Source organism: Euleptes europaea, chromosome 14, assembly GCF_029931775.1.
Source record: "Euleptes europaea isolate rEulEur1 chromosome 14, rEulEur1.hap1, whole genome shotgun sequence".
Lineage (NCBI taxonomy): Eukaryota > Metazoa > Chordata > Lepidosauria > Squamata > Sphaerodactylidae > Euleptes > Euleptes europaea.
In genome coordinates, this window is record NC_079325.1 from 8,135,025 (window position 1) to 8,150,128 (window position 15,104).

Sequence of the window (15,104 nt, forward strand, 5' to 3'; positions counted from 1 at the left end):
CTATCTTAAGCATTTAGGTGCGGATATAGCAAGTTATAGGACCAAGTAACAAGGTTCCCCCCTCCTTTGTAGGCTTACATGGTCTCTTCAAAAGCAATTCTGATTAAGTGTCATTAAAATTTATACTAAAATACTGATGAAAGAGTCCATACCTTCTTGTATTACTGGAAAGGTTCAGAATAATAGGTGGAAAGTTGACCTCTAAGAACCCTGGAAGACAAATTGGATCCAAATTGGATGTGTCATGAGGTGTGGGAGGGATTGCCAAGAAGAGCCACAAGTAGAAAGCAGAACTGTATTGATAACGTTTGAGAGAAAACAATGTTGATATCTTCCTCTAATGGAGCCCACTTTTTCCAGCTTGTAGCTATTCTAAAATATGTATAAAAGAGCAATTAAAAGAACAAAAGCATATAAACAAAAAAACCTGGAGCCCTATTACCCAGATGTGCAGAAAAGACAGCTCTTTACTAAGATCAGCTCTTTTTCTCTTTAGGAACTGCTATGGGTATGGTAATCAATACAGGTGACCGCACCATAATCGGACGGATCGCTTCACTGGCTTCAGGAGTTGGGAATGAGAAGACGCCTATTGCTCTTGAAATAGAGCATTTTGTCCACATTGTGGCAGGAGTAGCTATCACCATAGGGGTGATTTTCTTCATTATTGCCGTCTCTATGGGTTACCACGTCTTGCATTCCATCATCTTCCTCATTGGCATCATTGTGGCCAACGTGCCTGAGGGGCTGCTAGCCACAGTTACCGTAAGTATGCATTGGTCTATGGCATATGGCTCAGGACCTGTGTGCACAAAGGCTCACACCTCTCTGTGTTACTGATTATAGCATGTAGAGAGCCAGCATGGTGTAGTGGTTAAGAGTGGTGGTTTGGAGTGGTGCTCTCTAAACTGGTGAACAGGGTTTGATTCCCCACTCCTCCACATGAGCGGCGGACACTAATCTGGTGGAACAGAAATTTAAATAGAAATATAACAAGCCAGTGTGGTGTAGGGGTTAAGAGCAGAGTACTCTAATCTGGAGAACTGGGTTTGATTCCCCACTCCTACACATGAAGCCAGCTGGGTGACCTTCGGCTAGTCACAGCTCTCTTAGAGCTCTCTCAGCCCCACCTACCTCACAGGGTGTCTGTAGTGGGGAGGGGAAGGGAAGGAGATTGTAAGCCGGTTTGATTGTCCCTTACTTAGTAGAGAAAGTCAGCATATAAAAACCAACTCTTCTTTTTTAATCTAAATATTTTAGAATGAACAGGGTTTTTAAGGTGCCTTCATATTATCAAAAACAATGTGTAAGTGGCAGGTGCTGGCATTGGACAAAAAAAAACATTAATTATGGGACTTGGATGAAACCACCTCTATTGTTTGAAAATCTAAAACTGGCACCCTTTTCCATCCTTGCAACATGCTACTTTTTAGCAGGAGAATATTCTGTCTACTCCTAAAAACTGCATGCTATTTAGAAGTCCTCAAATCCCTTCTTGGGTTCCGCTACTAATGCATCTTAGTGAGGGAATTCTTCTACCAGTAGTATTTACACCAATGTGGGCACACCTGACATACTATTTTTTACTATCACATGATCATAAAAGCATTTCATGAAAGCATTTTTATAAAGAGGACAGGGCTGTATTAAAATGTGAATTGTTCAGGGGGATACTTAAGGAAGAAGGCTGTGATTTGTGGCAGTATTTACTGTATGCAGTTCTCATTTTTACAGCACTGTCTTCTAATTTCTGTAATCCAGTTTTGGTATCTCTTTTGTCATGCTATACTGTTTCCATTGCATTGTTTTCTAACTCTGTAATCCAGTCTTAATGCAATGTTTATTCTGTTTTCTAGTTTGTCCATGGCATTGCTAAATTCTGTAGCCTATCTTGAGTCTCAGTGAGAAAGGTAGACTATAAATGAATAAATCAGCAGGCCCGCTGTGACATTCGTCAACTAAAATTAAAGATTCTGATTATATTTTAACTTGACAGTAATTCTGCTGATGTCACTTATGCTGGATTAAGTTATACATGAGTAGAATCCAGGGTAGAATCCGGACATATGTAATTAACAGGGACAGAAACAGATTATAGCCCCCTGAGTGAGGTGGTAAGAAATTCATAAGAACATAAAGGCCCTGCTGGATCAGACCAAGGCCCATCAAGTCCAGCAGTCTGTTCACACAGTGGCCAACCAGGTGCCTCTAGGAAGCCACTAACAAGATGGGTGCAGCAGCACCATCCTGCCTGTGTTCCACCGCACCCAAAATAATAGGCATGCTCCTCTGATACTAGAGAGAATAGGTATGCAGCGTGACTAGTATCCATTCTAACTAATAGCCATGAATACCCCTCTCCGGACTTCATTTGCAGTCTGATTAATACGGGTTGTGATTTTCTCCAAACTCTTAGGTAAGTTTGTCTTTGACGGCCAAGAGAATGGCCAAAAAGAACTGCCTGGTGAAGAATCTAGAAGCCGTGGAAACTCTGGGCTCCACCTCCATCATTTGTTCTGACAAGACAGGAACTCTTACACAAAACAGGATGACGGTTGCACATCTTTGGTTTGACCAGCAGATCTACTCAGCTGACACCAGTGAAGACCAATCAAGTAAATTAAAAACCGGTTGAAGAGCGGGGTTTTTTTTTGGGGGGGGGGGAGTTCCCTGTTCCTCTGCTTTAGAACTTGGGATGGCTATTTTTTGAAAGTAGGCTTGCCATCTCCAAATTGGGAAGCTCCTGTACATTTTGGGGGGTGAGAGAGTTCAGTAGGGATGTGATGCCATAGAGTCCACCCTCTGAAGATGTCATTTCCTTCGGCGGAACAGAACTCTGGAGATCAGTTGTAATACCAGAAGAACTCCAGCCTCACCTTGAGGTTGGCAACGCGGTCCAAAATGCAATAAAATTTTGCTGCTTTCTTTTCAGCTCAGACTTTTGATCAAACATCTGGCACATGGACAGCTTTGTCGAAGATTGTAAGCCTTTGTAATCGGGCAGAATTCAGATCAGGACAGGAAGATGTACCTATCATGAAGGTAACACTTATTTTTTTTAACCTATTTCCTAAGAACTGAGGGCTGATCTGGCTCGTGGTTTTCATTGTTGTTGTTTAGAAAGAGTACTTTCTTTTAAAAGACCTAAGACTTGCTTATTCTTTCCTGCTCTCCCTCTAGAATGACAGCATAATAAGTGCTGCAACAGCTTCATTGGTCCAAAATGTATCAGTGAAAGCGCCTGCACGCTTTCAAGTTACACACAGCCCTTTTCAGCTTTTTCACCTTTCCCAAACACAGTTTGGCCCAAACGAATATATCCTACTGCCTTCTCGTTTCCTTGCAACATTCTTTACATGCAACGTCAGGATTGTGTGCAGTTTAAGGAAAAGAATTTTAAAACGCCTACCAATTAACAGTCTGGGATCCAAACAAAGATAAAGGAAGAGTTCTCATACACCATGCAGGCTGTATGGCGAAACGATGTAATAGATAAAGCATGGTAGCACAAGCTTTTAAATTATTTTATTTTACTACTAGTGTTCTGTGCTACTCCCATGGAAATTACCATAGTGCAATGTGTGTGTGTCAAGTGCCATCAAGTCACTTCTGACTCATGGCAAACCTATGAATCAATGTCCTCCAAAATGTCCTATCCTTAACAGCCTTGCTCAGGTCTTGCAAACTGAGGGCCATGGCTTCCTTTGTAGAGTCAATCCATCTCTTGTTGGGTCTTCCTCTGTTCCTGCTGCCTTCAACTTTTCCTAGCATGATTGTCTTTTCCAGTGATTCTTGTCTTCTCATAATATGACCAAACTGCGATAGCCTCAGTTTAGTCATTTTAGCTTCTAGGGTCAGTACATGCTTGATTTGAACTAGAACCCACTGATTTGTTGTTGTTGTTTTTGGCAGTCCATGGTATCCACAACACTCTCCTCCAACACCACATTTCAAAGTGCAATTTAGTCACATCAGAAATGTGCAGTGTATATAACACCAGTTATGTACGTCGGTGCTTTGGATATCATATAACACTGTTCCTGAAATCCACTTTTCAAAAATGTCCTTAGAGAATTGTGGTGGGAGATGCCTCGGAAACAGCCCTGCTGAAGTTTTCTGAAGTTGCCTTGGGTGACATCTTGGAAATCCGGAAAAGAAATAAAAAAGTGGCTGAGATTCCCTTTAATTCAACTAACAAGTTTCAGGTAAGCTTTATTACTTAGAGGCCATTTATGCTTGGTAATTAGCATTGCGTTCCAGGCTGAAGTGCCCCGCATATTTTTTTTGAGTTTTTCACGCTGAACCGTCATTTAGGAAGTAACTGCGAAGCCGGCACATATCTGCTTCACATTTCTTAAGAACCCCTTTAACGTGACCTTTTGTGTTTGTTCTGCCCCGCCGCAAAGAATCCCCTCAAGGAAGCATGCAAAATCACAGCTGTGCACACGGCGGTTGCTAATGGCTATGCAAACAGGAACAAAGGATCATGCGAGTGTGGGGTTGGAATTTCTCCTTTCTCAGAGTTCTCTTTTGCATCGGGACTGTGAATAGGAATTTTAAAGGTCGCATTTAAAAAAAGATCTTTGAGCGAGCATCAAAATTGACCCTGCATAAATGGCAGAGAGAATGGCCGATGGAATAAGTAAGTGCAATACTGAAAGTCCGCGCATTTCAACTCTTGCATCTTCCTGGCATTCAGCTTTCCATCCATGAGACCGATGACCCCAATGATAAACGTTTTCTGTTGGTGATGAAAGGGGCCCCAGAAAGGATTTTGGAGCGATGCAGCACCATGATGGTAGACGGAAAAGAGGAGCCACTCGATGCAGAGAAAGCAGAGGCTTTTCAAACTGCGTACATGGAACTGGGAGGCATGGGAGAAAGAGTACTTGGTGAGCAGATCTGTTGCAAAGGAGCACTCGTGGAGAGTGATACTATGTTCAAGGAATTAAAATTTTATATATGTATATAAAATCCTCCATTGTGCTCGGAAGAATGGTAGTAATGTTATATTTGCTTACATAAGCATCCGAATTCTTGTGTGTATGGCTATACTGTTTGGGGTCAGCCAGAAGGCTCTGGGCCTCTTAGTTAGCCATGAACTAAATACTACTTAGCATTTGTATAGAGTTGTAGTGGTTAAGAGCGATGGTTTGGAGCGGTGGTCTCTGATCTAGAAAACTGGGTTTGATTCCCCACTCCTCCACATGAGCGGCAGAGGCTAATCTGGTGAAACGGGTTGGTGTCCCCACTCTCACACATGAAGCCAGCTGGGTGACCTTGGGCTAATCACAGCTCTCTTAGAGCTCTCTCAGCCCCACCTATGGGTGTCTGTTGTGGGGAGTGGAAGGGAAGGTGATTGTAAGCCAGTTTGATTCATCCTTAAGTGGTAGAGAAAGTCAGCAAATAAAAAACAACTCTTCTTCTTCTTCTTTGGTATCCAAAGCAACTCATGTATATTATCACAGTGATTCTCACATCAGTCTTCTAAGTTAAGCTAGTATTGTCTACTAATATAGATGATGGATGGTGGGATGCCTAAGGCCACCTTGTGAGTTTGTGGTTGACTATTGATAGCTGAACTGGGGACCTCTGAGATTACAGCTCATTCTCCCAGCTACACCATACCCTATAAATTATGGAACAGTCACTATTTTCTCAGCCCGACATCTGCAATATGGGGATCATACTGATAGCTTGCCTTATAGGTCTCATAAGAAGCAATCGTAGCCAGGTCTACTCAGAAGTAAGTCCCATTTTACTCAATGGGGCTTACTCCCCAGAAAGTGTTCTTCAGATTGCACCCATATACTGCTTAGTGAGATAATATATATTTAAGGTAACTTTGAAGGAACTACTATTGCTAGATATTTTGCAACACATCTCTTTATTTCTGGGTCAGAGTCCTCTAGCAGTAGTGATTCCACCCATGGCTCAACAGGAAGCCGATATCTAGATAAAATAGGAGCAATCCAGATAGCCCTGGGTGCAATCCATTGATTACAGAATAGAAACAGGTGATCCATCGTCTCTATTGCCCCTGATTCGCAACCACAGAAGCCATCTGAGAATGGAATCTTATCATATAGTCCTCTCAGTTCTGCTGTCGGCAGGACATTTAATCTAGCAAACATAAAAGCGCGCCTATGACTAGGGATTGTGAGGAACTTCAAATATGAAGGGAGGGTAATTGGAGAAGAAATTCCTCTCACAAAAATCGAGCACACTCTCCTTGCCCGACTCAATGTACTAGCTCGGTCCAGGTCAATCACCCTCATATTAATCAACTTCTGCACTTTCTGGATACCCATATTCCTGAGGATTGTAAGAGAAAGGCCACGGAATTCAATCTTATCATCTAAACGCTTCACCCAGGCACTTCTAAAATTGACTTCCTTTAAGAGGTGAAAATAATCCCCAATAACCCCCATGCGATTGGGTACCGCAAAAGGAACCTTCTCAACTGAAAAGCAGCAACCCAAGCCCTAGACTCAAATGAGCACTGCGCTACGATAATATATATGAAGAGCTTCAAGCACGCAAAAAGTTCTGCATAGTTGCTTGCATTACAAGAGCGCTTTCAACCAGGCTCCAAGGGATCTGGACCATGATATTAATTTCTCTCGAAATATATACTTATCACAATTATAATTTGTACTGGAATTTGCTTTCCCACTCACTACTTTCTAAGTTATACTGGTTGAGCTATGTTCAGCTGCCTTCTACAAATTCTAATTAGTGGTTTTGAAGATATCTTCCCTCCCTGCCTATTAATAAGGTGGTTTTCGGGTGCTTTGTGGGGTTAGCTACTATCCATCGCAGAGTAATCAACGGTTACCTTGTTAAACAAACATTAAATTTAACTTAAGAGTTTAATTTAGGGATTAATTTACTTCTGTCTACTACTGTTGAAACTCCGAGAGTAGACATCCCACTATTTATATTGCACTGTAAGTTTTGTTCTAGATGGCAGTGATAATTAATGTCTTTCAATGAAATATCTGATTATCAGTATGAAGTGTCTCCCCCCTTTATTACTTATACTCAATTGTTCAATGTTTAACTCTAGGCTTCTGTCATTTGTACCTCCCGGAGCAAGAATTTCCAGACACCTATCCATTTGACACTGATTCCATGAACTTCCCTACTTCCAATCTTTGCTTTGTTGGGCTCATGTCAATGATCGATCCCCCCAGATCCACTGTTCCAGATGCTGTCATGAAGTGCCGGAGTGCTGGAATCAAGGTAAATTTTCCAAGTGAAACTTTAAACTGTTGGATTTCAAAGTCCCAACATACCTCACCCTGCATTGCTATTGCCTGAATTCCTCCTGTATTTTGGTGACTGGTATTTTACCTTTGGTGACTGGTATTTCATGGGAGTCCCGTGGCGCAGAGTGGTAAGCTGCAGTACCACAGTCCAAGCTCTGCTCACAACCTGAGTTCGATCCCTACGGAAGTTGGTTTCAGGCCGCCAGTTCAAGGTTGACTCAGCTTCCATCCTTCTGAGGTCAGTAAAATGAGTACCCAGCTTGCTGGGGGTAAAGGGAAGATGACTGGGGAAGGCACTGGCAAACCACCCCGTAAACAAAGTCTGCCTAGTAAACGTTGGGATGTGACATCACCCCATGGGTCAGGAATGACCCAGTGCTTGCACAGGGGACCTTTACCTTTTTACTTATTTCACCTTTGGGGAAAGTAGAATTGTATGGCACAGCCCAGTCTTGTCAGATCTTGGAAGCTAAGCTGGTTTGGTAGTTTGAAGTGAGTCCTCCAAGGAAGGCAATGGCAAACCACCTCTGCTTCTCACTTGCCCTGAAAACCTCACCAGGGGTCAGTATAAGTCAGCTGTGACTTGACAGCACTTTACACACACACATCCCACCTGTGTTGTCTTATGAACTACCTACTGTGTGTGTGTTAAGTGCCGTCAAGTCGCTTCCGGCTCATGGCGACCCTATGAATCAAAGTCCTCCAAAATGTCCTATCTTTGACAGCCTTGCTCAGTTCTTGCTAATTGAGGGCTGTGGCTTCCTTTATTGAGTCAATCCATCTCTTGTTGGGTCTTCTTCTTTTCCTGCTGCCCTCAACTTTTCCTAGCATGACTGTCTTTTCCAGTGACTCTTGTCTTCTCAGAACTACCTACTACTGATCATTATTACAACTTAAAACCTGGAGCTAGAAATTTAAACCTCAAAGACAGGCCTGTAACGAGGAACAATGACAAAAGGTGCCAACTTGAAAACTCATTCAGGATTCAGCTACAATCAAACTATTCGACAGTTTTCAGTTCCTGACTATTGTACCAAGATATTTAAATTTTAAAATAAAAAATTAAATGGCAGAACTTGAAATATTTCTGCATACACTGGAAAATACATACTTAAAAAAATATAACAGGAAACCTTAATATACAGCTAACTTTCCTATTTCATGCAAAAAGGTCTATCATTTCATACCAAAACAGCCAATGTATACTAAGAACAGATCCTGTAAATCAACATGCATTGAGAATAAATAAAGAAGTCAGGAGAAACAGAGTGCCACAAACTCTCTTTAATTTGGATCATTTGTGTTACTTATGTGGTCCTCACATATGTCATTTCTCTAGGTGATCATGGTCACCGGTGATCATCCAATCACAGCCAAAGCCATTGCCAAAAGCGTAGGCATCATTTCAGCCACCAGTGAAACAGTGGAAGACATTGCGAAGCGCCTGAACATTCCCGTTGAGCAGGTGGACAAACGGTAAGAATTGACACAAGATTACAGGAACCAAATCTGCTCCTTCTCAATCTCGTTATTAACTTTTTAAAATACACACTTGGTCCTGTCATTTGGCACAATCCGTGCTCTAAAATTAATTAGATTTCTTGTTCCTATTGAAATTTCCCCCCATGTAGATAATTTTCATGGAATTCTGGGCTCGCTTCCTTATTTCCTAAAGGCCATACATTCAGTCTGTGGGTTGCCAAAATGAACCAATTATTTAAATGACACAGCCAGAATCTGCAAGTTATGAATCCAATATATTAATCCTACTCATTTTGTCTCACCACCAGCCAAAGTTTCTTTCTTAAACTGAATTATCCTCCATTGTACTCGTAATTTTAAGAATACAAGTATTTAGGTGTTCTTGCTATGCTTTGTTGCACTTCTGCGGTACCTTTCTGCAACATCGTTAGAGAGCAAGCGTGGTGTAGTGGTTAAGAGTGGTGGTTTGGAGCAGTGGAGTCTGATCTGGAGAATCAGGTTTGATTCCCCACTTCTACACATGAGTGATGGATGCTAATCTGGTGAACTGGGTTGGTTTCCCCACTCCACCACATGAAGCCAGCTGGGTGACCTTGGTCTAGTCATAGCTCTCTTAGAGCTCTCTCAGCCTCACCTACCTCACAGGGTGCCTATTGTGGGGAGGGGAAGGGAAGGTGATTGTAAACCGGTTTGATTCTCCCTTAAGTGGCAGAGAAAGTCGGCATATAGAAACTAACACTTCTTCTTCTTTCAATGCACATTTTCTAATGCAGATATATGAACTTATTAGTATCTGATTCTCACACCTAGTGCTGCGTGTTTTAATTGTAATAACTGATGGCTATTACAGAGAAGCCAGAGCGGCAGTAATTAATGGGATGGAGCTGAAGGATATGACTACAGAACAGCTGGATGAGATCCTGCGGAATCACTCAGAGATTGTCTTTGCCCGCACTTCACCCCAGCAAAAACTGATCATAGTGGAAGGCTGCCAAAGACAGGTGAGTGATTTATGAGATTAGCAACATGTACATTTGACTGTATTGTGATGGTCTTTTCACATAGTTTCACATAGGGCTGTTGAAAAAAAATTCGGTAAGTTCGGCTTCGGCAAAATTCGGCCCTTTTAAATTCGGGCCGTGCCGAAGTCCGAACTGCCCCGCTTCAGATCCCCGAAATTCGGCGGGAGATCCGGAGTTCAGGGAAAAATTCTGCCGGGTCTTTGAAGTGCTGGGCGCCGCCTGCCCAGGCAGCGCTCACCACTTCAAAGAGTTGGGAAGGGGGTGGGGGTCTTTAAAGAGCCCCCCGTGGGGCTTCACGGGGCTTCCCTGAAGGCGTGCGGGGGGCTCTTTAAACAGATCTGCGCCTTCCAGCTGGAAGGCGCAGATCTGTTTAAAGGGGCCCCCGCGCTCCTTCAGAGAAGCTCCGTGAAGGCACGCGGGGGGGGGGAACAGATCTGCGCCTCCCGGCCGATCTATTTAAAGGCCCCCCTGCACGCCTTCAGGGAAGAGGGGGGATGGGTTGTCAAGCCCCTCTGCGCTGTCTGCGCAGGCAGGGCAGAGGGGTTTAAAGACCCCCCCCACCCCTCTTCCCGGGACATCCCTGAAGGCGCGCGGGGGGGGGAGAGGAACAGATTTGTGCCTCCTGGCTGGGAGGCACAAATCTATTTAAAGGGCCCCCAGCGCGCCTTCAGGGAAGCTCCATGAAGGCGCACGGGGGGTCTTTAAACAGATCTGCGCCTTTTTTGAGTTTGGTTCAATCTGAACCGAAAAACCGCCAAATCGGGGGAAATTCGGCTGTTTTTCGGTTTGGGCCGAATTGAATCGACAGCGCTAGTTTCACATGGAAAACACCGATTACAACAAAGAATATCAGATACAAGCACAATGGAGAGAATTCTCATATTCATCTTTCTCAGCAGGACGGTTTCCCAAATTTCTAGTTTTAACTCTCCATGGAAAGAAAATAATTTCCATGCGAGTTTGCCCTATTTTTAAAAGTCTTAGATATATTTTACATGCTAATATTTATACCGAATGCTTAGCTCTATAACGGATGGAGAGCAGAAAAAAATGAGTGTGTGTACATACTCTATATTTAGTAACTAGAGCCAATAAGCTCTTTGGCACAGTATTATTTATATCCACTCATTACATTAATTCCCCATGGGGAAGATATCCAGCATTTGCCTTAATCAGGTTTTCACTCTGACTGCTTAATTCGGCCCATGATGTACCAAATGCGCTCAAATTACACAGGTACTTTGATATCCCCTAAAAGAGAAGGTTGCATGAGTTTGCTACTCCTCAGTTCCATTCACTTCCTGTTTAAATCCAGTCAATGTGAGCAAGGAACAGATGTCACTGTATCAAATTAAGAGTTTAAGGAAAGAAACTTAGTTGGCATCAGAGAAGCCCCACTGTCTGGTTATTGGAAATTTCCAGCTTTGCAAATTGTGATCCGATTGGTCAATGTGACCCTCTGCAGACACTACTGGACTATGTTGGACATTCCCAAGATTATTTGGATAAATGAGATTTTGCCCCATAACAAATAGCAAATTACAGCAGGAAATGATGTTATTTTTAATTTACTATAGTAGTAATCAGAGCAAGAGTGGAATTCTGTTTTCATTCTAGAAAGTGACCCAGGAGATTTTCCTCAGGCAGAAATAAGAGATCGTTGCCAGGCAAGGCATGGGAAACTTGATGTAGCTAGGATCAAAATTCTCATGCTGATGAAATGCTTATGCCTTCCAGGCTTCCCACCTCCCATCGTAAATAAAAACATAATTACTATCCGAAATAGTCTGGAGCTATTCTTACGAGTTCAATATAACAGAGCTTTAACTAAAACAAGGAAGGATTGTGGGAACAGTGTTTATAGTAGCTCTTGAGAGCCAGTTTGGTGCAGTGGTTAAGAGTGGTGGACTCTAATCCGGGGAACTGGGTTGGTTTCCCTGTTCCTCCACATGAAGCCTGCTGGGTTACCTTGAGCCGGTCACAGTTCTCTCCGAACTCTCTCAGCCCCACCTGGCTCACAAGGTGCCTGATGTGGGGAGAGGAAGGGAAGGTGATTGTAAGCCGCTTTGAGACTCCTTAAAGGTAGAGAAAAAGCGAGGTATAAAAACCAGCTCTTCTTCTCCTTCTCTCCTCAACCCTTATATCCTCCAGGATGCTGTAGTGGCAGTGACCGGAGATGGCGTCAATGACTCCCCAGCTTTGAAGAAAGCTGATATCGGCATCGCTATGGGCATTGCGGGCTCGGACGCAGCGAAGAACGCCGCTGACATGGTCTTGCTGGATGACAACTTTGCTTCTATTGTTACTGGGGTGGAGGAAGGTAAGAAGGCTTCTTGATCCTTAGCTGTAAAGTATAAGTAATGCATATGGGGGTAAGTAATGCATATGTGTATGAACTAGGGTTGACAACCTCCAGATACTAGCTGGAGATCTGCTATTACAACTGATCTCCAGCCGATAGAGATCAGTTCGCCTGGAGAAAATGGCCGCTTTGGCAATTGGACTCTATGGCATTGAAGTCCCTCCCCTCCCGAAACCCTGCCCTCCTCAGGCTCCACCCCAAAAACCTCCTACTGGTGGCGAAGGGAGACCTGGCAACCCTAGTATAAACACATATCATGCATTCATACAGTAAGTTCACCTGGAGATGATTGTATAGCCACACATTGTGTACATAAACATAGGCAGTGCAGTTTCATGCCAAACTATGCAAATACAAGCAAACAGTCTCTTTAAATGTTTTCAGATGCAGAATTTCCTGTAGTTTCTCCTCCTGCAGTCTTCTTTGGGCCTCATACACTCAACGTGAGCCCCAACTCACCATACCTAGTCATCTGCTGATTGGTAAATTGCTTAAAATCTTCTAAAAAGCCCCTCTCTCTGGTTTCATTTTTACATGCAGAAGAATGTGGCGAGGATTAGGTTGCAGAATGGATGGCAACATTATCAGACTATAGATGGAGGATCATGGAGACTCGTGTTTTGGAACACTCTCCTATATAGACAGCTCCCTAAAAATGGAACAACACTCAGAACAGCTTGCACAGGAAGCAAGAAGAAAGGGTAGAAGTTTTCCCCAGTGCAGCTAGTTTTCTGCTTGAACATTTCCTTTTCCTTCATTTCCTGGGTCCCTCATATCAGAAGGGCCATCACCTTGCATATGTTACCATGAGGCAACTACAGCAGTCACGCTGCCACCTGCTGGCTGTTGCCCCATTCTGGGTTGCTTGCCTGGTATTGATCGCAGCCTGGGCCTTTTCCATCATGGCTCCCACACTTTCAAATGGGCTCCCTGAAGAGATGAGGGGAACCCCCGAGTTCAGGAGGAGCTCCAAAGTTTGTTTGTTTACCAGGGCTTTTGATGGCGTGTGAACAGCAGGCATCTTGGTGTAGGGAGATATTTGTGTTTACTAAATTTTATCTGATATTAATCTATAATGTTTTAACTATTACCAGTAAACCACCTTCAGCTGAGAGGAAAGGTGAGGTACAGGTATTTAAATAGATGGGTGGGTGGATGGATGGAAAGATGGATGGAAGATGGATGGAAAGAGGGAAAGATGGATGGAAAGATGGTTGGATGGATGAAAAGATGGTTAGATGGATGATGGATGGATGGAAAGATGGTTGGATGGATGGAAAGATGGATAGATAGAATGATGATGAATGGATAGATAGATAGATGGATGGATGGAAAGATGGATGGATGGATGGATGGATGGATGGATAGATAGATAGATAGATAGATAGATAGATAGATAGATAGATAGATAGATAGATAGATGATGGATGGATAAACTCCTGTCAGAAACTCCTCTTTAGCACATACTGGAAAATTGTATGCAGCGGTCACAGAAACATGGCAAACTAGTATCTTCCACAAGCCATTTGACAATTAGCCATTTCTGTCCTGCAGGTCGCTTGATCTTTGATAATCTGAAGAAAACCATTGCCTACACCTTGACCAAAAACATTGCTGAACTTTGTCCTTTCCTGATCTACATCATGGCCAGCGTCCCGCTGCCCATTGGCACCATCACCATCCTTTTTATCGACCTGGGCACAGACATTGTGAGTTCTTATCTTCTGGAAGATGCAGCCTTCTCTTTAATGTAGGCAGCTGGCACTGCAGATTTATGTATATTTGCCCAACAGAAGGGTGAATCAACAGAGTTCTCGTGCTTCTCATAGCATGAAGCAATCAGATAAATTTGAGCTTATCCAAGAGGAGCAGATACATTTTCTTCTCTGTATTCAGTTTCAGGGAAATATTTTCATGATGCACACATACATCATGGGAATCATTGAGTAGAAGGACACCAGAAACCTCACCACCAAGTTCCGCATTTAACTCACTTTCTATTTGCTAGACTACCCATAGCTCAGTGGTAGAGCATCTGCTTGGCATGCAGAAGGCCCCAGGTTCAACCCCTGGCATCTCCAGTTAAAGGGACTAGGCTAATAGGTGATGTGAAAGACCTCTGCCTGAGACCCTGGAGAGCCGCTGCCAATCTGAGTAGACAATACTTACTTCGATGGACCAAGGGTCTGATTCATTACATGGCAGCTTCATGTGTTCCCAGATCTTTGCTAAGTAAGGACATTAACAGTGTCAACTTGGAGCTGGCAACCCTATTTCAGGCTCTTGATTGCAACATTCCTAACCTTTGACTGCTTGATGGGGAGGTGTTGTGGCTCAGTGGCAGAGCATCTGCTTGGCATCCCAGGTTCAATCCCCGGCATCTCCAGTTAAAGGGACTAGGCAAGTAGGTGATGTGAAAGACCTCTGCCTGAGATCCCGAAGAGCTGCTGCCAGTCTGAGTAGACAATACTGACTTTGATGGACCGAGGGTCTGATTCAGTATCAGGAAGCTTCATGTGTTCATGTGTACCCTGGCAGCCTGGATTTCTGTTTTGTCATCAGAGAAAGAAAAAAACTGCATCAATCCTACAATCTATCAACAGACTCATGGAACATTTTTTGTAATTTATTTTACTCACAGATCCCTTCCGTTGCACTCGCCTATGAAAAAGCTGAAAGTGATATCATGAAAAGGAAGCCGCGGCATAAGAAAAAGGACAGGCTGGTCAATCAGGAGCTTGCGGTTTACTCCTACTTGCAGATAGGTATGAGGAATAGCTCTATACAAGTTGGGGGTGGGTGGTGGTTAGGGTTGTCAGGTCCAGGCTGGGAAATACCTGGAGAGTTTAGGGGTGAAGCCTGAGGAAGGCAGAGTTTGGAGATGGATGGGACTTCAATGGGGTAGAATGCCACAGAGCCCACCTTCCAAAACAACCATTTTCTCCAGGTGAACCAATCTCTGATGCC

The 15,104-nt window shown here is 43.5% G+C and overlaps 1 protein-coding gene across 1 annotated transcript in view; it reads left to right on the plus strand.

Moving 5' to 3' along the window:
- The window catches only part of ATP12A (ATPase H+/K+ transporting non-gastric alpha2 subunit), a 34,460-nt gene that overhangs the window by 13,272 nt on the left and 6,084 nt on the right, over window positions 1-15,104 (plus strand). Inside the window, exons 8-18 of the mRNA XM_056860934.1 lie at window positions 497-765; window positions 2,417-2,615; window positions 2,933-3,042; window positions 4,071-4,205; window positions 4,700-4,892; window positions 7,070-7,245; window positions 8,611-8,747; window positions 9,604-9,754; window positions 11,927-12,095; window positions 13,692-13,846; window positions 14,779-14,902. Coding sequence (XP_056716912.1) covers window positions 497-765; window positions 2,417-2,615; window positions 2,933-3,042; window positions 4,071-4,205; window positions 4,700-4,892; window positions 7,070-7,245; window positions 8,611-8,747; window positions 9,604-9,754; window positions 11,927-12,095; window positions 13,692-13,846; window positions 14,779-14,902 — 1,818 coding nt within the window. The remainder of the gene's footprint in view (window positions 1-496; window positions 766-2,416; window positions 2,616-2,932; window positions 3,043-4,070; window positions 4,206-4,699; window positions 4,893-7,069; window positions 7,246-8,610; window positions 8,748-9,603; window positions 9,755-11,926; window positions 12,096-13,691; window positions 13,847-14,778; window positions 14,903-15,104) is intronic.